Source organism: Trachypithecus francoisi, unplaced genomic scaffold (genome assembly GCF_009764315.1).
Source record: "Trachypithecus francoisi isolate TF-2019V2 unplaced genomic scaffold, Tfra_2.0 Lachesis_group4, whole genome shotgun sequence".
Lineage (NCBI taxonomy): Eukaryota > Metazoa > Chordata > Mammalia > Primates > Cercopithecidae > Trachypithecus > Trachypithecus francoisi.
Window position 1 is genome coordinate 126,995,411 of NW_022681469.1, and position 26,229 is coordinate 127,021,639.

At 51.9% G+C, this 26,229-nt stretch overlaps 3 protein-coding genes across 19 annotated transcripts in view; all 3 read right to left on the reverse strand.

The window, feature by feature from the left end:
* RABGEF1 (RAB guanine nucleotide exchange factor 1) overlaps nt 1-26,229 on the reverse strand; it is a 1,203,668-nt gene that overhangs the window by 809,126 nt on the left and 368,313 nt on the right. The window lies entirely within an intron of this gene.
* Nucleotides 1-26,229, reverse strand: part of CRCP (CGRP receptor component) — a 344,305-nt gene that overhangs the window by 273,306 nt on the left and 44,770 nt on the right. The window lies entirely within an intron of this gene.
* GUSB (glucuronidase beta) lies at nt 44-25,344 on the reverse strand. 5 transcript variants are annotated; one of them, XM_033193378.1, is made up of 13 exons: nt 24,866-25,339; nt 23,155-23,340; nt 22,663-22,847; nt 22,335-22,477; nt 18,389-18,576; nt 17,291-17,443; nt 16,898-17,076; nt 16,668-16,814; nt 11,568-11,652; nt 9,007-9,183; nt 5,663-5,798; nt 2,284-2,395; nt 44-74 (listed from the first exon to the last, which is right to left on the reverse strand). In XM_033193378.1, the coding sequence occupies exons 1-13, from the start codon at nt 25,073-25,075 to the stop codon at nt 59-61; spliced, it is 1,917 nt and encodes a 638-aa protein (XP_033049269.1). In that variant the 5' UTR covers nt 25,076-25,339; the 3' UTR covers nt 44-58. The 5 variants fall into 5 exon arrangements, with proteins under 5 accessions (XP_033049269.1, XP_033049267.1, XP_033049268.1 ...); XM_033193376.1 differs by lacking the exon at nt 44-74 and adding an exon at nt 2,018-2,185 and having other exon boundaries at nt 24,866-25,344; XM_033193377.1 differs by lacking the exon at nt 44-74 and having other exon boundaries at nt 2,018-2,395; nt 24,866-25,334.

Sequence of the window (26,229 nt, forward strand, 5' to 3'; positions counted from 1 at the left end):
TGATTCTTTTTCTCTTAAATCATACGTAACTTGCAGAAGATTCAGAGTCCTCAGACCTCTAGATCTTGGAATTCCTGTGGGTTTATGATGTATGTGATTGTCAAGAATTAATGACAAAATGTGTCACTGCCTACTGTTCCGTGAACACTCAGAATGTATTAATGAGCTGTTTTTCCATAGTTTTACTTTGGCTTACCTTGAATACTCCATGTATAATCCTCTAAAAAGGTAGCATCGGCAAGAAGGATGAATCTGTTGGAAATACAGCTGAGCTATCCTTCATGGACTAGAACAAGTGTGTTCTGTGCTGGAGCTTAAGACATGTGGAAAGGGACACTGCCCCCACCGGGCACAATGGCTCACGCCTGTAATCTCAGCACTTTGGGAGGCCGAGGTGGGTGGATCACGAGGTCAGGAGTTCAAGACCAGCCTGGTCAACATGGTAAAAGCCCATCTCTACTGAAAATACAAAAAAACTAGCCAGGATTGTGGTGTGTGCCTGTAATCCCAGCTATTCAGGAGGCTGAGGCTGGAGAATTGCTTGAACCCGGGAGGAGGTTGCAGTGAGACGAGATCATGCCACCGCACTGCAGCCTGGGCGACAGAAGAAGACTCCATCTCAAAAAATAAAAAAAAAAAAGGGACTGCCCCTAATTTCTAAACCATTTAGATGTATCTACTATATTTAACTTTTCTTAATGTTTGTCAACTTTTACTCATTATACTTTGACATACTGGAACACAAAACTTGATTCCTTTGAAAACTAAAGAGAGGTTGATAAAAAATATACAAGCCCTAGATCTTAATTGGAACTGACTACACTCTCATTTTTTAAAAATGGACTGATGATGCCTAATAAAACCAGGCGAAATTAACTTTATTCTTTCATGGAGCTTGCACAGGAAAGCTAAAAAGGAGGGTCTGTGTGGAGACAGGGGACTCAACCACAAGAGAGGGGAAATCAAGTTCTATAGCAAGAACCATACTGGAGGACAGGCATGGTGGCTCATGCCTGTAATCCCAGCACTTGGGGAGGCTGAGGCGAGCGGATCATCTGAGGTCAGGAGTTTGAGACCAGCCTGGCCAACATGGCGAAACCCTGTCTCTACTAAAAATATTTTTAAAAATTGAGCTGGGAGTGGTGGCGGTTGCCTGTAGTTCCAGCTACTTGGGAGGCTGAGGCAGGCGAATTGCTTGAACCCCGGAGGTGAAGGTTGCAGTGAGTCGAGGTTGCGCCACTGCACTCCAGCCTGGCCGACAGAGCAAGACTGTCTCAAAACAAACAAAACAAAACAAAAAGCAAAACAAGACAGAACTGTATTGGTTCACTGTCTTTGAACTGACTGGACAGCAAAAGGAATATTATTCCAAAGCGTATATACTTCAAATCAGAACTGATGCACCATCCTTGCCTTACTGGAGCCCACAAAGAGAGGGAGGAGAGATTCCTTAAGGAAAGACTGTGCTCTGGGAGGGGGTAGGTGGCGTCATTTCGGGGTGTAAAGCCATGGAATGCTGATTTGTAGGCAGAGTTGTTTAAAGAGGTCTTGTCACACTCAGTGGCATCCGTTATGATAAAGCCAATGGGCTTTTACACTCATCTGTCCATTCCTGTCAAGACCCTATGGCTGAGGTCAGAACGATGTCCTGGGAGAACCAGTTACCTCTAACCTTCCAGTTCAGACACTGCCAGCTTAACTACGTGGAAACTGGCTCACAGACCCTGCTAAGTGCTGCAGCATGACAGCGTTTCTATGAATTTGTTGGTACATGTGGGACTTAGCTCATCTGAGGAGTTGAACAGCAGCTGTGAAAGTCTTCTCCTCACTCCCTGTCGAGACTGGCCCGGTTTGCTACACAAACACGGCGGCCCTAGGACCATGGGGCTATTCCTGCAGATGCCCTCTGGAACCAGCTGCTCTGAACATGGTGGGGGTGTTGGAGCAGCAGTTTCTCCACAGTCCACACAGTTAAGCCTCTGAAAACAGCGCGACGCACAGAAATGATTTCAGATGCTTTTCAGTAGCCACTTTCATGCCAACTCTTTATTTCCATACTAGAAAATCTTTTATTTCCACCTTGTGTTCCCTGCTAGCACAGATCACCATCAAACCCAGGCCAGAAACGTTCTGGTCTGCCGTGAACAGTCCAGGAGGCACTTGTTCTGCTGCTGTGGAAGTCACCCTGACTCGGGGAGGAAGGGACACGCAGGTGGTGTCAGTCTTGCTCAAGTAAACGGGCTGTTTTCCAAACACTGTGACTTGGCTACTGAGTGGGGATACCTGGTTTCATTGGCAATCTTCCAGTATCTCTCTCGCAAAAGGAACGCTGCACTTTTTGGTTGTCTCTGCCGCGTGAAGACTCCCTTTTTATTCCCCAGCACTCTCGTCGGTGCTAAAAACAAACAAACAAACAAAAAAACACAAGGTGATTCAGATGCCTTCTGATGGGTCAAGTTAGAACCACACTGGAGCCAAGGTAGGCACTACATAGAAATGTCTTTTTTTCTTTTTCTTTCGAGATGATCTCACTGTTCCCCCAGGCTGGAATGCGGAGACACAATCATAGCTCCCTGCGGCCTCAACCTCCTGGGCTCAGGTGATCCTCCTGCCTCAGCCTCTCAACACCATACCCGGCTTTTTTTTTTTTTTTTTTTAAGTAAAGACAAGGTCTCATTATGTTGCCCAGGCTGGTCTCAAACTACTGGGCTCAAGCAATCTGCCCTCCTCAGCCTCCCCAAAGTGCTGGGATTATAAGCACGAGCCACCATGTTCAGCCAAATGTCCTCTTATAGTTTCAGGATGCTTGCTGTGAAACGACAATTTATGGGTTGAAATATTTAAATACCACTGCTCTGCCCAAACACTCAGGTTTCCTGATGTGTTAATTCCTAGTTTTCTAGTCTGTTACGGGAAAAACCCAAAACAGTGGCTGGGTATGGTGGCTCATGCCTGTAATCCCAGCGCTTTGGGAGGCTGAGGCAGGTGGATCACCTGAGATCAGGAGTTCGAGACCAGCCTGGCCAACGTGAGGAAACCCCGTCTCTATTAAAAATAAAAAAAATTGGTCGGGCACAGTGGCTCATGCCTGTATGTAATCCCAGCACTTTGGGAGGCCAAGGCAGGCAGATCACAAGGTCAGGAGTTCAAAACCAGCCTGGACAATATGGTGAAACCTCATCTCTACTAAAAATACAAAAATTATCCGGGCATGGTGGTGGGTGCCTGTAGTCCCAGCTACTGAGGAGGCTGGAGCAGGAGAATTGCTTGAACCCAGGAGGCAGAGGTTGCAGTGAGCTGGGATCGTGCCACTGCACTCCAGCCTGGGCGACAGAGTGAGACTCCATCTCAAAAAAAAAAAAAAAAAAGCACCAAAAGTTTATCTTTTACTTGCAAAAATAAGGTTTACATGCTGGCTTCCCAGCTGTCTGTTAACTAGGTAGGCAGAGGGCCGTGGATATCTGGGACAGTTACCCTTCAAAAGGGTTGGGTCTTTCTGAAGAGATAGCGCCTAGTGGGAGCCAGGGTCCTGACCAGCCACAGGTACCTACATGGGACCTACTCATGGAGTTCAAAGTCCTCTGGGGCAGGGCCGATGTTCAGCTTGTCAGCACCCACCACCAGTGGTCATCAAGCCTGAGCTGAGGCTGGTGGGAAACAGCTGGCAAAGACCCGTCAGGGCTGTGCTCTCAGGACATTCTCTGTCCCTAGTGAGACCACCACTAAATGGAAATGTTAAATAGAAAGGAGGCCTTCCCCACCGAAAGGTTGAAGACTGTTTCTTCCATGAGTGAACACAGGCTCCACCAAATACTTCGTCAAATGCAGCCCTTACAACACCCACAAGGTGGCGGCATTATCCCCACTGGACAGGCTTATGATACGCTTAGGCGACTTGCCCATCGTGATGCAGCTCTTTTCTTTTTTCTAAGATTGAGTCAGCCGGCCACGATGGCTAACGCCTGTAATCACAGCACTTTGGGAGGCCCAGATGCGTGGATCCCCTGAGGTCGGTAGTTCAAGCACAGCCTGTCCAACATGGAGAAACCCTGTCTCTACTAAAAATACAAAATTAGCTGGGTGTGGTGGTGCATGCCTGTAATCCTAGTTAATTGGGAGGCTGAGGCAGGAGAATTGCTTGAACCCGGGAGGTGGAGGTTGCAGTGAGCTGAGATAGCGCCACAGCACTCCAGCCTGGGCAACAAGAGCAAAACCCCCTCTCAAAAAAAAAAAAAAAGTCTCACTCTATCATCTAAGCTGGAGTACAGGGTGTGATCTTAGCTCATTGCAACTTCCGTCTCCCAGATCCAATCAGTCCTCATGCCTCAGTCTCCCAAGTGGCTGGTATTACAGGCATGCGCCACCACGCCTGGCTAATTTTGTATTTTTAGTAGAGACAGGGTTTCTCCATATTGGCCAGGCTGGTCTCAAACTCCTGACTTCAGGTGATCTGCCCACCTCGGCCTCTCAAAGTGTTGGGATTACAGGCATGAGCCACTGCGTCCAGCCCACAGACCATTTCTTATCACATAAAGCCTCATGCCTCTCCACAAAACTGCCATCACGGATGTCCCCAGAAACCATTTATTGCAGGTGCCATGCAGAGGAGAGCTTCCTGTTCTCCTTTTCCCTTTACCTCTTCCTTCTCACTTCATCTTATTCATTCATTCATCCCTTTTCCATTCTCATTTTTAAGCTTTAACCTTTCAAAGGCCTGTCTTCCCCTATAAGGAATGTATTGTAATTTCCACCATTACCATGTCCTTCTCCAACCCACCAAACTGCCATCCTGAGTTTATAAACTAAGTCCATAAACTAAGAAGAAATGGGACACATTCATTGCGAACATGGCAGCCCTGCATCCATCCCCACGTGAGAACACAGATCTTATTCTCTTTGAAGACCAATTTTGTTTTTTAAAGGCAGGTCTCGCTCTGTTGCCCAGGCTCTCGTGCAGTGGTGCAATCACAGCTCACTGCAGCCTCCAACTTTGTGCTCAGGTGATCCGCCTGCCTCAGCTTCCCAAGCAGCTGGGACTACAGGCACACACCACCACGCCTAGCTAATTTATTTTTGTAGAGATGGGGTCTTATTATGCTGAACAGGCTGGTCTCAAACTCCTGGTCTCAAGCGATCCTCCCACCCTGGCCTCCCAAAGTTCTGGGATTACAGGCATGAGCCACCGCGCCCAGCCTGAAGACTTTTAAATGCTGCCACGTTCAAGATCCGTTGAAACTCACCTGTACTCACTTTCGCAAGTGAGTAATAAACAACAGACTGAAATACCTTCAGCTTCTCAGGCTTTGTACCCTACTATGGAATCATGAGTGTTTCCCAAAAGTAAATCCATAATGAGGTCCCGTTTTTCCTTCCTCCTTGGCTATGAGATAGACAAGAACAAGGCAAGCTAGCCATTTCCGTCTCACCATAGCTGACTCTCCTGTTTGCTTTTTGACCATATTTGGGAGGCGGGGACCTGAGTGCTTTCCTGCTTCCTAAGCACAACTTACTTTTCCTACAAAATTCTCAATGCAACCTACATGGATTAACCCAGCTTCCCCACTGTTTCCAATATTCTTATAATCGAAATGGCCAGCATTGGCAAGGCAACCTGAAAAAATAAGGACAGGTACCTTATCCCATAAGCCAAACTGCCACTTACACTGTTCAGTCATGAAATCGGCAAAATTCCAGATGAGCTCTCCAACCACGTACTTTCTGCGTTTTTGATCCAGAACCACATGGTACTGCTCTAGCAGACTCTTCTGGTACTCTTCAGTGAACATCAGAGGTGGATCCTGGGATTCAAGGCAAAGAGAATGTAAGAGTCAGAACTGGCAGAATTGTAAAGTTAGATAAAAATAAAGATCCACTTGATGGTGACCAAAATATCTGTCCTTGCAGGGGGCTATAGTGACTGCAGGACTCACTGAGGTCAAGACAGCCAGGGAATGATGTAACCCAGAATAAAAAAGGAGGTTTAAAGAAAAAGATAACCTTAATGAGCAACTGCTTTATTTATGAATGTAATTTGATATTCGCTTTACATTACTTTTCTGCCTCTATCTGCTGGTACAATCTTAAAGCTAACCTACACTACCGGTAAAAATATGTCTTTGGGCCAGGTGCAGTGGCTTATGCTTGTCATCCCAGCACTTTAGGAGGCTGAGGTGGCTGGACTGCTTGAGCCCAGGAGTTCAAGACCAGCCTGAGCAACACATCAAGACCCCATCTCTATGAAAAATACAAAAATCAGCCAAGCCTGGTGGTACACATCTGTGGTCCCAGCTACTTGGGAGGCTGAGGTGGGAGGACTGCTTGAGCCCTGGAGATCGAAGTGGCAGTGAGCTGTGTTCACACCACTGCACTCCAGCTTAGGTGACACAGTGAGACCTTGTCTCTGATATATATATGTATATTAATTAAATTAAATTAAACTAAACTAAACCAGGCTGGGCATGGTAGCTCAGGTCTCTAATCCCAGTACTTTTGGAGGTCGAGGCAGGAGGATCACTTGAGCCCGGAGTTCAAGACTAGTCTAGGAAACACAGTGAGACCCAGTCACTACAAAAAGTCTAAATATTAGCCAGGCGTGGTGGCACACGCCTGAGAGTCCAGCTACTTTGGGGGCTAAGGAGGGAGGATTGCTTGAGCTCAGGAGGGTGAGCAGTGAGCTGTGACTACGCCACTGCACTCCAGCCTGGGCAACAGAGTGAGGCTGTCTCAAAAACATTGTTTTTAATTAAACTAAATCAATTCAGTTATCCTAGTCATATATCAAGACTTCAATAGCCATGTGTAGCTAGTGTGTACCCTTTAGTGCAAATGTAGAACATTTCCATCACTGCAAGAGTTTTTTGTTGTTGTTGTTTTTTGAAACAAGGTCTCACTCTGTCACCCAGGTGGGAGTACAGTGGTGCCATCATGGCTGCCTCGACCTACTGGGCTCAATTTTCCCACCTCAGCCTCCCAAGTAGCTTGAACTACAAGCACTCACAACCATGCCCCACTAATTTTAAATTTTTTGTAGAGATGGGATCTGTGTTACACAGACTGGTCTTAAACTCCTGGGTTCAAGAGATCTTCTGACCTTGGCCTCCCAAAGTGCTAGCATTCCAGGTGTGAACCACCAGGCCCAGCACTGCAGAGGTTCTATCAGCACCGACTTAGACCCTCTCGAGAGTTTCTTAAGAGTTTAGAGCTGGGCTTGGCACGGTGGCTCATATCTGTAATCCCAGCACTTTGGGAGGCCAAGGCGGGTGGATCACTTGAGGTCAGGAGTTCAAGACCAGCCTGACCAACATGGTGAAACATCATCTCTACTTAAAATACAAAATTAGGTAGGCATAGTGGTGCATGCCTGTAATCCCAGTTACTCGGGAGGCTGAGGCACAAGAATCGCTTGAACCTAGGAGGTAGAGGTATGTGAGCCAAGATTGCACCACTGCACTCTAGCCTGGGCGACAATAGCTACACTCTGTCGAAAAAAAAAAAAAAATTCAGAGTTGTTTACCTTTTCAGAAAGGATAAGCATGGCATTCTATAAGCATGATAAATTTAAGGGTGCAAACAAAACAGCACAGTCTACTGTGGGTGGCTATTCCCTGTGTGTCAACGGGAGTCCCAGGAGCTGTGACAAACAAGTGTGAGCTGGCTGGGGAGGGTACGAGGGGCTGGATGGGGTTCAGGAATCCACATGAAAAAAAAAACCTCACAAGACAAACCAACATATCTTTGGTGAGGAGGACAAAAAAATCAGATGGATTAAAAACATGGGGAGAGGCCGGGCATGGTGGCTCATGCCTGGATTCCCAGTACTTTGGGAGTCCAAGGCAGGAGAATCACATGAGGTCAGGAGTTCCAGACCAGCCTGATAGCGAGAGTCCATCTTTACAAAAAAATTAAAAAGGCTGCCCATGGTGGTGATGCCTGTAGTCCCAGCTACTCAGGAGGCTGAGGCAGGGGAATCGCTTCAGCCCAGGAGTTGAAGGCTGCAGTGAGCTATGATGGCACCACTGTACCCCAGCCTGGGCAACAGAACAAGACCTTGCAAAAAAAAAAAAAAAAAAAAAAAAAGGCTAACACAGTGGATCACGCCTGTAATTCCAGCACTTTTGGAGGCCAAGGTGGGAAGATCAATTGAATCCAGGCGTTTGAGACCAGCCTGGACAACATAGCAAGACCCCAGCTCTAAAAAAATAAAGGAAAAAAAAGGATCCTTTAGTTGGTGATTGTGGTACCAACATGGGAATTCCAGGTAGAAGAAACAGCTCAAGCAAGAGCAGGAGAGCAAACGAGGGCAGTGGAAACAGATCAGTGGCTGGGAGTGAGGCGAGAAGAGGATGAAAACCCAGGAGAGAGCAGAGGACACCGAGTGTCCTGACCAGGGTTTAGGGCTTTGTCCTGTGGGCCTGGGGGAGCCAATGACAGGACTCCCTAAATTGTCATCTGTGACTAGCACAGAGGCTCACACCTGTAATCTCAGCACTTTGGGAGGCTGAGGCAGGAGATCACTTGAGCCGAGGAACCAAGATCAGCCTGGGCAACAAAGCAAGACCCCGTCTCTACAAAAGTAAAAAAATTAGCCAGGCACGTTGGCATGTGCCTATGGTCCCAGCTACTCAGGAGGCTGAGGTGGGAGGATCACTTGAGCCCAGGAGGTTAAGGCTGCAGTGAGCAGTGATCACATCACCACACTCTAGCCTTAGTGACAGAGAGACCCAGTCTCAAAAACAAATACAAATTTGGATTTGCTAGAAAGACTACTTGGGCATGGGTGATAGGAGGCTGTCTGGAAACAAAGCCGGTAAGGAGGCCACCTCTGAGGACCAAGCAAGTGGGGCAGAGGCCTGGCTGCTGGCAGGAGAGAACGTGGACAGGGCAGAGGGAGGTGAGCCCAAAGCTGAAGTGAGGGGAGTAGTGCAGTGGGTGCAGGGCAGGCCGGGGCAGGTGAGTGACATCTCTGGCTCGAGAGAACACACAAGCAGAAAGCTCAACACTGCTTACCTGGTGAAACCCTACAATCGTTTCCGCTCCATACTCGCTCTGAATAATGGGCTTCTGATACATCTTACGCCAGTTCTCAAACTGGGTGGTAAGCTGCCGTTGAATCAACTCCAGGTGCCCGAAGTCATTATACCAAGAGTAGTAGCTGTTCACACAGATCACGTCCACATACGGAGCCTAGGACCAGAGCAGCAGAGACCGTTCAGCACCCAGAAGACAGCATGACTCAGCACTCAACACACCGCGGGGCTCCTCTGACAGAGAACGTAAGAAGGGGATGTAATCCCAGCACTCTGGGACGCTGAGGCAGGAGGATGGCTTGAGGCCAGGAGTTCGAGACCAGCCTGGGCAACACAGCAAGACCCCAGCTCTACAAAAAATAGTAGTAAGAAAATTAGCAGGGCACGGTGGCTCATGCCTGAAATCCCTGCACATTGGGAGGCCACGGTGGGAGGATCGCTTGATCCCAGGAGTTCAAGACCAGCCTGGGCAACATCACAAGTCCCCATTTCTACTAAAAACAAAAACAACAACAACAAAAAAACACCTAGAACAGGAAGAGCTGCCTCCTGGGGCTGAGAACATGCAAGTACACCAATTTAGATCCTGAAATTACCCTGCTCCATAGGCAGGAAACATGGTCACAAAGTGGCCCAAAGGAGGCAGGCCTGTCACTCCACGTTGATGCTCACGACATGCGCAGCTGGGAAGGGCTGTGAGAGGCACAGCAGCTGCCAACGCACAGTCCTCAGCCAAAGCCCCGGGCCCCCGCCACTGGAACTGTGTCCTCTCCAGGCAGCACTCCCATCACTGGGCTTCCCCTCACTTTGCCCTGGAGAAGCGCTCCCACCCGAGAGGCCGATGAAGTCATTCTCACAGAAAATCTTTTGTTTTGTTTTGGAGACATAGTCTTGCTCTGTCGCCCAAGCTAGAATGTTAGTGGTGCGATCTCAGCTCACTGCAACCTCTGCCTCCCATGATCAGGTGCTTCTTGTGCCTCAGCCTCCCGAGTAGCTAGGATTACAGGGGCACACCACCATGCCTGGCTAGTTTTTTGTATTTTTGGTAGAAACGAGGTTTCACCAGTTGGCTGGGCTGGTCTTGAACTCCTGACCTCAAATGATCCGCCTGCCTCAGCCTCTGAAAGTGCTGGGATGATAGACGTAAGCCACCATGTCCGGCTGTCACAGAGAATCTTGAGGCAGCTTTCACGAGGCAGCACTGTGGGCTGTAGAGGACTTGCAAGAGTCCATCCTAGGAGCAGGGCAGGGAAGACCGAGTAGGACCACCCCAAGCTTCAGCAAAGCAGTGCTCACGGCTGAGCAGCAGAGGCTTCTGTGTCCAACTGGCTAGTTTCTAATGTGTCCTGAACACACTTCTTTCTAGTAAAAATGCTGGCCGGGTGCGGTGGTTCACACCTGTAATCCCAGCACTTTGGGAGTCCGAGGTGTTGGATCCTGAGGTCAGGAGTTTGAGACCAGCCTGGCTAACATGGCAAAATCCCATCTCTACTAAAAAATACAAAAATTAGCCAGGTGTGGTGTTGTCCACTGTAATCCCATCTACTCAGGAGGCTGAGGCAGAATTGCTTGAACCCGGGAGGAGGAGGTTGCAGTGAGCTGAGATTGCGCCATTTCACTCAAGCCTGGGCAACAGAGCAAGACTCCATCTCAAAAAAATAAGAATGTTAATGTCAGCCAGGCCCTGTGGCTCGTCCCTGTAATCCCAGCACTTTGGGAGGCCAAGGCAGGCGATCACTTGAGCTCAAGAGTTTGAGACCAGCCTGGGCAACATAGAGAGATCCCACCTCTACAAAAAAATGTAAAATTAGGCAGGCGTGGTGGTGAAAACCTGGAGTCCTAGCGACTTGGGAGGCTGAGGCAGGAGGATCACTTGGGCTCAGGAATTCAAAGGCTGCAGTGAGCTGTGATCACAGCACTGCACTCCAGCCAGGGCAACAGAGTAAGACCTTGCCTCTACACAAGAAAAAGGAAAACTTAGGTTCCAACCTTGGAGTTACTAAATCAGGATCTAAGAATGTAGAGATCTGGCATTTCATAAAAACTTCCCCTAGAGATTCTCATCAGCCAGGCGTGGACCAGATGAACTCTAAGCTCCCTTAAACCTTTGACGTTTTATGCGTCTATTACATCGAAGTGCAAAAAACGCTGAGTCCAAACTGAGCAAACAAATCCCATCTCCCTGTGCCCAGCCTCCCTGGATTGAGAAAGACGCACTGCCTGGTGAGTAAGCAGGGGGAGAATTCTCATTAACCCAAAGACCAGCTGTGAAAACAGACTGGATGCAGCTGGGCACAGTGGCCCACACCTGTAACCCCAGCCCTTTGGGAGGCCGAGGCAGGAGAATCGCTTGAGCCCAGGAGTTCGAGACCAGCCTGGGCAACATGGCGAGACCCCATCTCTATCATTTTAAGTAAAAAACAAAATGAAAAAACACCCAGACTGGCAGCGCATGGTGCTTTCCAGCTGTTCCAATGAGCAGGTTTCAGGACGAGCCTAGGCAAAGGCAGGGAGAAGTGGGATGGGGACCCCCAGGCTCACCCCCTTGTCTGCTGCATAGTTGGAGTTGGTCACAAAGGTCACAGGCCGGGAGGGGTCCAAGGCTTTGGTGTGAGCGATCACCATCCTGTCCACAAAAGGCAGAAGACAGGGGTTCTGTTGGTCCAAGGGCTCAGGCACCCTCCCATCCTCTCTGTCCCATCTTCCCCCGCCAGAACACAACACACAGCCAGGCAAGGGGGCTCACACCCGTAATCCCAGCAGTTTGGGAGGCCGAGGCAGGCGGATCACCTGAGGTCAGGAGTTCAAGATCAGCCTGGCCAACATGGTGAAACCCCTTCTCTACTACAAATACAAAAATTAGCCGGGCATGGTGGCGCATGTCTGTAACCCCAGCTACTCGGGAGGCTGAAGCACAAGAATCACTTGAACCCGGGAGGTGGAGGTTGCAGTGAGCCGAGATCATGCCACTACACTTCAGCCTGGTCCACAGAGCAAGACCCTGTCTCAAAACAAACAAATAAATAAACAAATAAAAAAGCATGGAGCTGCTGCTTTCTTCCCTAACTGGAGATGTATTTTACGTAAGGGCACATGTTCCTCTAGTCCTAGACCGAGCTCTCTAACATCACTCTTTCTCCCCGCATCTCCAAATCCTATCCTCCCAGAGGTGCAGCCACCCTTCCAGGTACACAGAGCCGAGGCCACTGGACTGAACTGCTAAAAATGAGGTTGACTCCCTGAAACAGCTCTTGAACACAGGAGTGGATGGGTGCAGATTTGGGTGGGGTATTTATTAATGCATCAAGCAAACAGGGGCACTCCCTGGAAAGTAGGCATGGGGCTGGGTGTGAGGTGCTCAGCAGGGACTCAAATCTAAGTCCACAGGTCCTGGGAAGTGGGAGTGGAGACGCATGCACAGAGACATGGTGCAAGAGCTGGGCATGGTGGCTCACGCCTAGAATCCCAGCACTTTGGGAGGCTTACTAGAGACCAGCATTTCAAGACCAGCCTGGGCAACATAGCAAGACCTTGTTTCTACAACAAATTTAAAAATTAGGGGCGGGCATGGTGGCTCACGCCTGTAATCCCAACACTTTGGGAGGCCGACGTGGGTGGATCATGAGTTCAAGAGTTTGACACCAGCCTGGCCAACGTGGTGAAATTCTATCTCTACAAAAAATACAAAAAAAACCTAGCCGGGCATGGTGGTACACACCTGTAATCCCAGGTACTCATGAGGCTGAGGCTGAAAAATTGCTTGAACCCAGGAGGTAGAGGTTATAGTGAGCCAAAATCATACCACTGCTCTCCAGCCTGGGCAACAGAGCAAGACTCCATCTTGGGGAAAAAAAAATTTTTTTTTTTTTTTTTTGAGACGGAGGCTCACTCTGCCGCCCAGGCTGGAGTGCAGTGGCTGGATCTCAGCTCACTGCAAGCTCTGCCTCCTGGGTTGACGCCATTCTCCTGCCTCAGCCTCCCGAGTAGCTGGGACTACAGGCGCCCGCCACCTCGCCCGGCTAGTTTTTTGTATTTTTTAGTACAGACGGGGTTTCACCGTGTTAGCCAGGATGGTCTCGATCTCCTGACCTCGTGATCCACCCATCTCGGCCTCCCAAAGTGCTGGGATTACAGGCTTGAGCCACCGCGCCCGGCCAAAAAAAATTTTTTTTTAACTTAGCCTGGCATGGCGGTGCACGCCTGTGGTCCCAGGTATTTGAGAGGCTGAGTGGGGAGGATCACTTAAGCCTAGGAGGCCGAGGTGGCAATGAACCGTGATTGTACCACTGCACTCTGGGGAACAGAGCGAGACCCTGACTCTGAAAAACAAACAATGAAAGAAATGTTTCAAATGGAAGTGAGAAGTGGTGGCAGCAATTGGGCTCTGCAAGGCAATAAACATAACTTGGACTGGAGAGTCAAGGACAGCCTCCTAGAAGAAACGACCCTTAGGAAGGGTGCGGTGGCTTATGCCTGTAATCCCAGCTGTTTGGGAGGCGGAGGCGGGCGGATCACCTGAGGTTGGGAGTTCAAGACCAGTCTGACCAACATGGAGAAACCGCGTCTCTACTGAAAATACAAATTAGCCGGGCATGGTGGTGCATGCCTGTAATCCCAGTTACTCGGGAGGCTGAGGCGGGAGAATTGCTTGAACCCACAAGGCAGAGGTTGTGGTGAGCCGAGATCGCGCCATTGCACTCCAGCCTGGGTAACGAGCAAAACTCCAACTCAAAAAATAAATAAGAGGAAATGGCTCTTATACTGAGTAGAGTTAACCAGGAGGGATGAAGGGAAGAAAAACCCAACAGAGGGATCCGTCCGTGCTCAGAGCTCCCAGCACCCACCCGAGTCCTCCACAGTATAGACTTTTTTTTTTTGAGACAGGGTCTTGTTCTGTCACCCAGGCTGGAGTGCAAAGGCCTGATCTCGGCTCACTGCAACCTCCGTCTCCCAGGTTCAAGCGATTCTCATGCCTCAGCCTCCCAAGTAGCTGGGATCACAGGCGCCCACCACCATGCCTGGCTAATTTTTGTATTTTTAGTAGAGACGAGGTTTAATCATGTTGGTAAGGCTGCTCTTGAACTCCTGACCTCGTGATCTGCTCGCCTCGGCCTCCCAAAGTGCTGGGATTACAGGCGTGAGCCATCACACCCGGCCCTTTTTTTTTTTCTGAGAGACAAAATCTCACTCTGTAGCCCAGGCTGGAGTACAATGACATCATCTTGGCTCACTGCAACCTCTGCCTCCCGGGTTCAAGCAATTCTCCTGCCTCAGCCTCCCAAGTAGCTGGGATTACAGGCGTCCACCTCCCGGCCCAGATAAGTTTTTTACTTTTAGTAGAGATGGGGTTTCAATATCTGTTGGCCAGGCTGGTCTCCAACTTCTGACCTCAGGTGATCCACCCACCTTGGCCTCCCAAAGTGCTGGGATTACAGGTGTGAGCCACCACGCCCAGCCCAGACTGTTGTTGAAGCCTGTCGTCCTCCTTCCTCGGTTCATTTCTCCTTTTACGCCCTCCCCAATCATTGCTCTACCCATCTGAAGGCTGTGGCTGGCACAGATCAGAACAGAACTCCCTACCTCAAGTTCCACACCCACACTCTCCAACAGCCAGGCTCTCAGATGGGAAGCTTCAAAGCCTTGGGACAGCCTGGCTGAACCTCTCCAGCTTGGGTGGCTCCCTTCAAATCCTGCCTCAGAAAACAGGCATCTCCTCTGGCCACCTCCCAAAGAAGCCTGTCTGGAAGCCTCAAACACCTGCTCCTGGAAGCCTGTACTCTTCCCCTTCCCTTCGCAACAAACGTCCTGTCCACCCAGTCCTGCTGAGCACACCCCTGTGGCCTGAGCTCTGAATTGTCCATGGCCCAGGCTGCGACAACTTCTCCGAGCCTTCTGCCTGCTGCAGACTTGGCTCAGCCCAAAGCACTGCATGAAATTGGGGTGTGCTGTATGAGTCAAGAAGCATTTCTACCACCTTTGCTGCCTCTACCGCAAGTGAAAAACCTACTCTGCACGCTGAGTTAGAAATGCAGGATTGTAAGGAAGAAAAGGGGGCCGGGTGCGGTGGTTCACACCTGTAATCCCTGCACTTTGGGAAGCTGAGGCAGGAGGATCACTAGAGGCCAGGAGTTCCAGGCCAGCCTGGCAAACATGGTGAAACCCAGTCTCTACTAAAAATACAAAAATTAGCCGGGCACGGTGGCTCATGCCTGTAATCCCAGCACTCTGGGAGGCCGAGGTAAGTAGATCTCCGGACGTCAGGAGTCCAAGACCAGCCTGGCCCAACATAGTGAAACCCCGTCTCTACTGAAAAATGCAAAAGTTGGCCAGGCACGGTGGCTCACGCCTGTAATCCCAGTACTTTGGGAGGTCAAGGCGGGTGGATCACGAGTTCAACAGATTGAGACCATCCTGGCGAAAATGGTGAAACCCCGTCTCTACTAAAAATACAAATTTTTTTTTTTTTTTTTTTGAGACGGAGTCTCGCTCTTTCACCCAGGCTGGAGTGCAGTGGCCGGATCTCAGCTCACTGCAAGCTCCGCCTCCCGGGTTTACGCCATTCTCCTGCCTCAGCCTCCCGAGTAGCTGGGACTACAGGCGCCCGCCACCTAGCCCGGCTAGTTTTTTGTATTTTTTTAGTAGAGACGGGGTTTCACCGTGTTAGCCAGGATGGTCTCAATCTCCTGACCTTGTGATCCGCCCACCTCGGCCTCCCAAATTGCTGGGATTACAGGCTTGAGCCACCGCGCCCGGCCTAAAAATACAAATATTAGCAGGGTGTGTTGGTGTGTGCCTGTAGTCCCAAATACTCAGGAGGCTGAGGCAAGAGAATCACTTGAACCTGGGAGGTGAAGGTTGCAGTGAGCCGAGATTGTGCCACTGCACTACAGCCTGGCCACAGTCAGACTCCATCTCAAGAAAAAAAAAAAAAAAAAGGAAAAGTTAGCTGGGCGTGGTGGCCCGTGCCTGTAATCCCACCTACTCAGAAGGCTGAGGCTGGAGAATAGCTTGAACCAGGGAGGCGGAGGTTGCAGTGAGCTGAGATCATGCCCCTGCACTTCAGCCTGGGCAACAGAGGGAGACTCTGTATCCAAAAAAAAAAAGAAAAAGAAAAAAAAAGAAAAAATTAGCTGGTTGCGATGACACACATCTATAATCCCAGCTACTTGGGAGGCTAAGGCAGGAGGATCACCTGAGCCTGGGAAGTCAAAGCTGCAGTGAGCCATCATTTCACCACTATACTCCAACCTGGGCAACCACAGTGAGAACCTGTTTTAAAAAAAAAAAAAAAAAAAACAGGCCAAGCACAGTGGCTCATGGGTGCCTGTAATCCTAGCTACTCAGGAGGCTAAGGCAGGAGAATCACTTGAATCCGGGAGGCAGAGGTGGTAGTGCGCGGAGATCACGCCACCGCACTCTAGCCTAGGCAACACAGTGAGACTCCTTCTCAAATTAAAAAAGTGAAAGAAAAAAAAAAAAAACACAATGTGGGCGGGTATTTGGTCCCTGAATGTCCAGGTATAGACGGCCTTCCATTGGGCTGGACGGGAGGCTGATCTTGAACAGCACACGCCCACCCCAGCCAGCCACCTGCCAGGGTCTCCTCCCCAGTCTAGCCGAGGGCAGGCAGGGGGCACTCACTTCAAGTAGTAGCCGGCAGATTCTAGGTGGGACGCAGGCTCATTGGCCACAGACCACATCACGACGGCCGGGTGGTTCTTGTCCCTGCGCACCACTTCCTCCATCACCCGCATGTGGTTTTGCAGGGACACGTTGTTGAAGAACTGCCTGCAGGCCAGGAGGGAAGGGACAGGGGGTCATGGTGCAGCCCACGGGCTGGGCAGGCGAGCAGGTGCACAGAGGGGACTCACGGCAGTGCCAGGCCCACGCCAGGACACTCATCGATGACCACAATCCCATAGCGGTCACACATCTGCAGCACTTCCTCGGCGTAGGGGTAGTGGCTGGTGCGGAAGGCGTTGGCACCAAGCCAGCGAAGCAGGTTGAAGTCCTTCACCAGCAGCGGCCAGTCGAAGCCCTTCCCTCGGATCTACGAGACAGCAGAGCTGAATGACCCCTGTCCCTGTCGAAGCTGCACTTCCTCTGACAGCCAGGACCCTGGAGAGCCACCCCACGAGTCCCCTCTCTATTTGGAGCCATTTGCCTCATTGCCCTGAGCTGCCCTCAACTGCAGGACACAGGGAAGGTGAAAGTGGAGGGTGACCAGAAGCAGCCCCCACAAGGACCCAGGAGCCCCAACACACGTCCGCATCCTCATGCTTGTTGACGCCGTGGAAATAGAAAGGTTTCCCATTGATGAGGAACTGGCTTTCGGTGACAGCCACAGTGCGGATCCCCACAGGGAGTGTGTAGAAGTCAGACACAGGCCCCGGTGACATCTGTGCAGTCAGCCGCACCTACAACAACCAAAGCACCAGGTGTGAGCAGCCGACAGCCTGAGCCCCATCCGGCCTGCCCTCTGCCAGGAAGGCCCCTCGTGCACCCCAGCAGCCGCCTCTGGGCCTGTAAGCAGAGATGCAGCAATCAGAGGCTCTGCCCTTCCCTGGCTGACCCTAGGAAAGTGCCCTTCAAAATGGGGCCTTCCCTGGGGCCTTCCCCTTGACCAGACAAGGAGGCTCATGCCTGGAGTTCTCACACTTTGGGAGGCTAAGGCAGGAGGATCACCTGAGTCCAGGAACTCAAGACCAGCCTGGCGACAGACTGCAACCCATCTCTATTAAAAAAAAATTTTTTTATTTTTGAGACCGTCTCACTCTGTCCCCCAGGCTGGACTGCAGTGGTGTGATCTCAGCTCACTGCACCCTCTGCCTCCTGAGTTCAAGCAATTCTCCTGCCTCAGCCTCCCAAGTAGCTGGAATTACAGGTGTGCACCACCATGCCCAGCAAATTATCCTATTTTTAGTAGAGATGGGGTTTCACCATGTTGGCCAGGTTGGTCTCAAATTCCTAGCCTCAAGTAATCCACCCGCCTCAGCCTCCCAAAATGCTGAGATTATAGGCATGAGCCACCGTGGCCAGCCTACAAAAATTTTTTCTTTAATTAGCCAGTAGTCCCAGCTACTGAGGAGGCCAAGGTAGGAGGATTGCTGCAGGCTGAGAGCTCAAGGGTGCAGTGAGCTGTGATCAGGCCACTGCACTCCAGCCGGGTGACAGAGTGAGACCATCTCAAAAAAACAACAAAAACAAAAAAAAACAAACTGGGCCTCCCACCAAGGGTGAGAAACATCAGAAAGCTCAGAGGACCACGCCTGCCCGTTCACCTGTCCTGGGCTCCTGCTGAAGCCAGGGTCACCAGATGTGGGCAAAAGACCTCCCTTGGGCAAGTCCCAAACCACCATTACCTCCAACGAGTAAAGATAGGCGGGGCGTTCGTGCATCAGGTATGGCCACCAGAGGCTGGCACCCGGCACCTTCAGTTGGCCCTGGGTTCCTGTCCCGTTCGCCACGAGTTTGTTTTCTGCATCCAGAAGATGCACTTCCAACTCAAACAGGTTACTGCCCTTGACAGAGATCTGGTAATTCACCAGCCCTGCGAGAAACGAGAGAGAGCAGGGCTGAGGGAGGGACACGACCTGAGTGGCACAAACGGGAGTGCCCTGCAGCCACTGCTGCCAGGCAGCCATTTGTTTCTGTTGCTTTTTTTTAAGTTAATTTTTAATTATTTTTTCGAAATGGAGTCTCACTCTGTCCCCCAGGCTGGAGGCTCACTGCAACCTCCACCTCTGGGGTTCAGGAGATTCTCCTGCCTCAGCCTCCCAAGTACCTAGGATTATAGACGTGTACCACCATGCCTGGTGAATTTTTATATTTTTTAGTAGAGATGGGGTTTTGCCATATTGGCCAGGCTGCTCTAGAACCCCTGACCTTAGGTGATCCACCCACCTTGGCCTCCCAAAGTGCTGGGATTACAGGTGTGAGCCACCGCACCCAGTGCTTTTTTAATTTAAAAAAAGATTTTTTTGGCCAGGCACAGTGGTCAGACCTGTAATCCCAACACTTGGGGAGGCTGAGGTGGGAGGATCACTTGAGCCCAGGAGTTCAAGACCAGCCTGGGTAACACAGGGAAACCACTTCTTCCCTAAAAACACAAACAGTCAGCCGGGCGTGCTGGTGCGTGCTTGCAGCCCCAGCAGCCCCAGCTACTTGGGAGGCTGAAGTGGGAGGATTGCTTGAGCCAGGAGTTCGGGGCTGCAGTGAGCTATGATCTTGAGGCAGGGTAGGTAGTCAAAAAGTGACTGTGTTTTTTGGACATGCCAGCCACGGCGCTGAGTCACGTGATGTGTGAACACGCATGTACAGCTACTGTGCATGTGCACCCAAAGGCCAGCCCAGAACGTGCTTACAGTAACACCTCTTCCCAGCTCCTTAGGAATTCATCATGGAAGACTCCCAGAAAGGGAGTTTCCCCAGTAATAATCGGCACTGTCTCATCCTGACGAGCAGCCTGTCCTGAATTCTGTGTCTCAGGGTGAACCGTGTGTTTTGCACTTCATTTTTTTTTTGAGTCGGGGTGTTGCTGTCACCCAGGCTGGAGTGCAGTGTTGCAATCTCAGCTCACTGCAACCTCCACCTCGCGGGTTCAAGCAACTCTCCCATCTCAACCTCCTGAGTAGCTGGGATTGCAGGCTCACACCACAATGCCCAGCTAACGTTGGCTAGGCTGGTTTGAACTTCGGAGCTCAAGTGATCCACCCGCCTCGGCCTCCAAAAGTGCTGGGATGACAGGCATGAGCCCCTGCACCCGCGCTATTCTAAACTTAACTTCCAAAATACTTTTCCTCGGCCATAAATTGCTCTATGTTGCATTGTGTTTGCTGTGTGATTCTTTTTTCAATTCTTTTTTATTCATTTATTTTATTTTTTCTCAGACAGGGTCTCACTATGTTGCCCAGGCTGGTCTGAAACTTTTCAGTTCAAGCGATCCACATTCCCAAACTGCTGGGATGACAAGCATTAGCCACCACACCCAGCCTAAATTTTTTTATTTTTTTATTTTTTGAGACGGAGCCTTGCTCTGTCACTCAGGCTGGAGTGCAGTGGCGCAATCTCGGCTAACTGCAAGCTCCCCCTCCCAGGTTCAAGCCATTCTCCTGCCTCAGCCTCCAGAGTAGCTGGGACTACAGGCACCCGCCACCACGCCTAGCTAATTTTTTTTGTATTTTTAGTAAAGATGGGGTTTCACTGTGTTAGCCAGGATGGTCTCGATCTCCTGAACTCATGATCCACCTGCCTCGGCCTCCCAAAGTGCTGGGATTACAGGCGTGAGCCACCGCGCACGGCACCTAAATTCTTTTAAACTTAGAACTGCAGCCCCATGACAGCTGTCAATAATCTTGCCCCTGCACTCCTGCCTGGGCGACAGTGCAAGGCCTCATATCAGGAAAAGAAAAAGGTATGTTTTATTTATTTATTTATTTATTTTGACATGGAGTCTCTCTCTGTCCTCCAGGCTGGAGTGCAGTGATGTGATCTTGGCTCACTGTGAGCTCTGCCTCCCGGGTTCACGCCATTCTCCTGCCTCAGCCTCCGGAGTAGCTGGGACTACAGGCGCCCGCCAGCACGCCTGGCTAATGTTTTGTATTTTTAGTAGAGATGGAGTTTCACCGTGTTAGCCAGGATGGTCTTGAGCTCCTGACCTCGTGATCCAACTGCCTTGGCCTCCCAAAGTGTTGGGATTATAGGCGTGAGCCCTGGCGCCCGGCCTGAAAAATGTACATTTTAAGAAAGAAAAAAACTTAAAACAAAAATTTTTCATAAATACAGGATATCCCAGTGGCTCATGCCTGTAATCCCAGCATTTTGGGAGACTGAGATGGGTGGATCCTGAAGTCAGGAGTTGAACCAGCCTGGCCAACATGCTGAAACCCCATGTCTACCAAAAATACAAAAATTAGCTGGGCATGGTGGCGGGCACCTGTAATCCCAGCTGTTCAGGAGGTTGAGGCAGGAGAATCGCTTGAACCTGGGAGGTGGAGGTTACAGTGAGCCAAGATCATACCACTGCACTCCAGCCTGGACAACAGAGACAGACTCCATCTCAAACAACAACAACAACAACAGGGTATGCCCCAGCTGGGCGCAGGGGCTCACATCTGTAACCCTTGCATTTTGGCAGGCCGAGGAGGGTGGATCACCTTAGGTTAGGAGTTCAAGACCAGTCAGACCAACATAGTGAAACCCCATCTCTACTAAAAAAAAATACAAAAATGGCCGGGCGCGGTAGCTCAAGCCTGTAATCCCAGCACTTTGGGAGGCCGAGACGGGCGAATCACGAGGTCAGGAGATCGAGACCATCCTGGCTAACACGGTGAAACCCCGTCTCTACTAAAAAAATACAAAAAATTAGCTGGGCGAGATGGCGGGCGCCTGTAGTCCCAGCTACTCGGGAGGCTGAGGCGAGAGAATGGCATCAACCCGGGAGGCGGAGCTTGCAGTGAGCTGAGATCCGGCCACTGCACTCCAGCCTGAGCGACAGAGCGAGACTCCGTCTCAACAAAAAAAAAAAAAAAAAAATACAAAAATTAGCCGGGTGTAGTGGCAGGTGCCTGTAATCCCAGCTACTTGGGAGGCTGAGGCAGAAGAATTGCTTGAATCCAGGAGGCAGAGATTGCAGTGACCAAGATCACACCACTGCCCTCCAGCTTGGTGACAGAGCAATAATCCATCTCAAAAAAAAAAAAGAAAAAAGAAAATAAAGAAACACAGGGTCTTCCTCTGTTGCCCAGACCAGAACGCAGTGGCACAGTCATAGCTCACTGCACCCTTGCCCGCCCAGCCTGAAGTGATTCTCCTGCCTCAGCAGCTGGGACTACCGGCATGCATCACCATCCTGGCTAATTTTTTAATTTTTTGTGGTGATGGCCTCGCTATGTTGCTCAGGCTGGTCTTGAACTACTGGCCTCAAGAGATCCTCCTACCAGGGCCTCCTTGCAAAGTGCTGGATGACAGGTGTGAGCCACCATGCCCGGCCCCCCGAAGCTGCCTGTTCCTTGAGCACGACGTGTAGCAAGGGGAGCTGGAGTGAGAGCAGCACAGTGGTGAAGGGACATGACTGCCACCCTGAGCTGTGTGAGAAGACCCCTCTTCTCCAAGGGAGGTCAACCACACGGGTGATTTCGGGAGCCGTGCCCGCTCAGACAGCCTGGAATTTAGCTTTGTAGGTGGATGGGAACCTGTGAGGGTTTAGAGATGCTGGGAGCACCTTTTTCCTGGGAGAGCTTTCCAAACAGGGAACAAACAGAGCCACCCTGGGCCCCACTGAGGGAGGATCCTAGCAGAAGCCCTCACCACTGTCATGCTCCACGCCGGTGGTGACGGTGATGTCATCGATGTAGGTGGTGGGTGTTGTGTACAGAAGCACAGACCGCTGGAGTCCCGCGTAGTTGAAGAAGTCAAAGTATGTATTCTGGACAAAGTAACCCTTGGGATACCTAGGGTGGGAGGACTGTGGTTCGCTGGGCCCTTGCCCTGGGTCCCTTGACTTCAGCTCACATGCCTTCCCGGCCTCCCCAGATCCAGGGCCTCCACTCTGCAAAGGCCACCCTGTCCCTAGCAGGAAGACCACCGGGTGGGGCGGGAAGGTGGGTGCGTGCAATGGAAGCAGGATGATACCCACTTGGAGGTGTCGGTCAGGTATTGGATGGTCCCTGGTGGCAGGGTGGTGGGGGTGAGTGTGTTGTTGATGGCGATAGTGATGCGGAGCTGGGAGGACAGGGGCCCCACCTGGACCAGGTTGCTGATGTCGGCCTCAAAGGGGAGGTAGCCCCCCTCATGCTCTAGCGTGTTGACCCCATTCACCCACTGCAGACACAGGAGACATGGGGAGGGGGTGGCAGGTCAGGGCATGAGGAGGGGCCCTGCTATTGGGCACTCCCTCACATATCCAACAGCATGGGGCTCTGGGGCCTGCCCGTCAGACGGGAAGAACGGCATCCCAATGGGGTAGATGAGGCCACCTATCCCCCTACACGGGGCACAGCGCCCAGGGCAGGGCAGGGCCCCTCACCATCCCACCCCGGCAGATAGGCTGTGGGTGGCAGCTGGAGGTCCCATGCTAGTCAGCAGCCGTGCCCACCCACCCGCCCTGCCTGCTCCTGGCCGCACTGACCACGATGGCATAGGCGTGGGCACTGCCAATCCTCAGCACCACTCTTGTGCTCAGGTCCTGGGTCCATCGCTCTGGCAGGATCACCTCCCGTTCATACCACACCCAGCCGACAAAATGCCGCAGACGCCAGTCCTGGCTGATGTCGTTGAAGCTGGAGGGAACTGGCATGTCCAGGGTGGGGCCTGACTGTGGAGAGAAGGGCCGGGCTCAGCTCCTAGGCCCCCAAAGGGATCCGGGACCAGTGTGCTGCACAGCTGTGTCCCGGGCTTAGTGCAAAAGTCCTGACACATTGTGAGGACTCTTGGCGGAACAGACAGGTAACTTGCTGATAACAGGTCAATTGCCAGGGCGGTTTGTGCACCTGGGCCAGGGGAACCAGGAGTTCCTCCTCAGAGTGGATGGGGCCCAATAGCTCCCAAGACAGGAGCGAGCCCAGGGCCACATCCCAGCCAGAGGCAAGAAGGTTCAGACCCATGACTAAGGCAGATGGCCCACTGCCTGTCACAGGGAGGAGGGCTGGTTGGGGGGAGCTTTGCTTAGGACACTGTCAGTGGGGTGCACACTGGCACCCAACCCCCTCCTCTCTCCCTCCTGTACTGAATGCTGCAAAGTCAGAAAAAGAGGATGTAGACCAGGCAAAAGTGGCCCAGACCTCACCCGGTTCCACTTCTCTGCTGACCACATCCAAGTCAGGAGGGGAACACGGGTGGCGTCCTTGGCCTGATGTCGCGTCCTGTCCTCTGTCTGAACCTTGAAAACCAGAACGCTGACCTCAGGACGTCTAAACTGTCCCCTCCTCCCAATCCCCGGGCACAGTTCTGTGCAGTGCATGCTGCTGTGGCCAGGGGAGTGTGTGGGTGGTTCTTGCCTGTAATCAGCACTTTGGGAGGTCAACGTGGGAGGATGGCTTGAGGCCAGGAGTTGGAGAACAGCCTGGGTAACTAGTGAGACCCTATATCTTACAAAAAAAAAAAAAAAAAAGGTCTCACTGTGTCGCCCAGGCTGGAGTGCAGTGGCATGATCTCAGCTCACTGCAACCTCTACCTCCTGGGTTCAAGCAATTCTCCTGACTCATCAGCCTCCCAAGTACCTGGGATTACAGGCATGAACCACCACACTTGGTTAATTTTTATATTTTTAGTAGAGAAGAGGTTTCACCATGTTATGTTGGCCAGCCTGCTCTCAAACTCCTGCCCTCAGGTGATTCGCCTGCCTCCGCCTCCCAAAGTGCTGGGATTACTGGTGTGAGCCACTGAACCCGGGTAAGATTTTTGGTTTTGTTTTGTTTTGTTTTTTAGCCAGGCGTGGTGGCCCCAGCTAAACTGCGGGACGGGAGAATCGAGTGAGCTCAGAAGTTAGGATGGCGCCACTCTCCTCCAGCCCGGGAAACAGGGGCAAACCCAGTCTCAAAAAACATTTTTTTAAATAAAAAATAAATATTAAAACGAAGGACACTGCACAGGCTCAGCCTTCGCCTCAGGAAGGGGTTCGGCAGGAGTCTTTTCTCCTCCTCCAGCCTCCTCCACCCCGACCCTCCAGAGTGCTCCCGTTTCCCCGTCCCCCAACCCCGCGCCCCCTAAGCCCGTTGACCTTTACCTCCTGCGGGCTCCCAGCTCCGGGAAGCCAGGGGAAGGAGCCTGCGGGGGCCCGGGCTCCCCTAGTCCCACCGCCGGGCTTCCGGACGCCTCCCGGCCCTGCCCCGAGATCGCACCTCCCGCAGCGGCCGCCGGTACCACTGCTCCTCAAAGCCCCGGCGTCGGTTGTCGGAGAAGTCGGCGCGGAAGCTCCAGAGGCCGTCCAGCTCCTTGCGCTCCCGCGACGGGCTCTCCCGGGGATACAGCATCCCGCCCTGCAGCGCCAGCACGCAGCCCCACAATAGCGGCCCAAGCACCGCCCAGGCCACCGCCAAGCCCCGGGCCATGCTTTCCGCTCGCCTACTCCCCCGCTGCCCGCTCTGCCACTGTCTGCTGGGCTAAGAAAAGCGCGGGAGGTGCCTGTAGGGCGGCTCGCGTGACACCCCGGTGGCGTGACGCGCCTGAAGCCGCCGGCGCCATCTTGGTTCAGGACGAGTGCCAGGCCTGGAGGGGCGGGGCGGGGCCGGGTGCTGCCCAGTGGGGCCTGTGGCTGGAACCCCAGGCTAGGCCTTTGGGGAAACGGGACCCTCACCCTCAGCCCCAGCCAAGAAGGGCGAGGTCTGCTCCCCACCCCGGCCCAGGCTGGACGATCCAGGGTCGCAGGCGAGAACAGAACCCCTGAGATCGGTGGTATCCCCCTGTTTCGTCAAGGAGCACCTCCACTTGCTTTCCCCAGCAAGAATTTGAGCTGGCCCCAGGGGAGCTTCTTCCATGCCTGTGTGATGCAGCCTCTTGCAGGGATGTCCGTCCTTGGGATGCGGCCATAGCCTTGACCCTGGAGTTCTGGACCCCTGACCTTAACCCAGGGGCCAAGAGCTCCTTCTTGGTGTTGCAGGCACATAAAAATGCAGGGAGAGAGGCCAGGTGCAGTAATCCCAGCACTTTGGGAACCCAAGGTGGGTGGGGTGGGCGGGGGGTGCGGATCACTTGGGGCCAGGAGTTCGAGACCAGCCAGGCCAACAGACAGTGAAACCCCGTCGCTATTTTGTAAAAATTAAAAAAAAAAAAAAAAAAAATTTAGCGGGACGTGATGACGCGCGCCTGTAATCCCAGCTACTCGGGAAGTTGAGGTAGGAGAATCGCTTGAACGGAGGCAAAGGCCGCAGTGAGCCGAGATCGCACCACTGCACTCCAGTCTGGGCAACAGAGCGAGACTCTGTCTCAAAAAAAAAAAAAAATTGCAGGGAAAGGGTGCCCTACGGGACCCCGCTTTACTCCAGTAGGGAAGGCACCGTGTGGGAGAGGTAGAGGAGGAGATCTGGAGACAGCAAAGGAGACATAGGTTTATGGAGGGTACTTTCATACAGGGACGGTTCAGTGGCCATTGCTGGACATGAGAACCACTACGATTTGTAAAAAGCATGCAGCTTACATAACATTTTCAGCTAGCATCCTCGACCTGTTACTGGTGGAGTTCCCGGTGGTGAGTCCCTAACACGTC

Excerpts from the sequence above, each read along its gene's own strand:
- GUSB (XM_033193376.1), bottom strand. The coding sequence starts at position 25,075 with ATGGCCCGGGGCTTGGCGGTGGCCTGGGCGGTGCTTGGGCCGCTATTG. Across the intron at positions 17,444-18,388 it reads CCTATCTTTACTCGTTGGAG|GTGCGGCTGACTGCACAGAT; the intron begins GTAATGGTGGTT and ends TGGTTGTTGTAG. Across the intron at positions 2,396-5,662 it reads CGATTTCATGACTGAACAGT|CACCGACGAGAGTGCTGGGG; the intron begins GTAAGTGGCAGT and ends GTTTGTTTTTAG.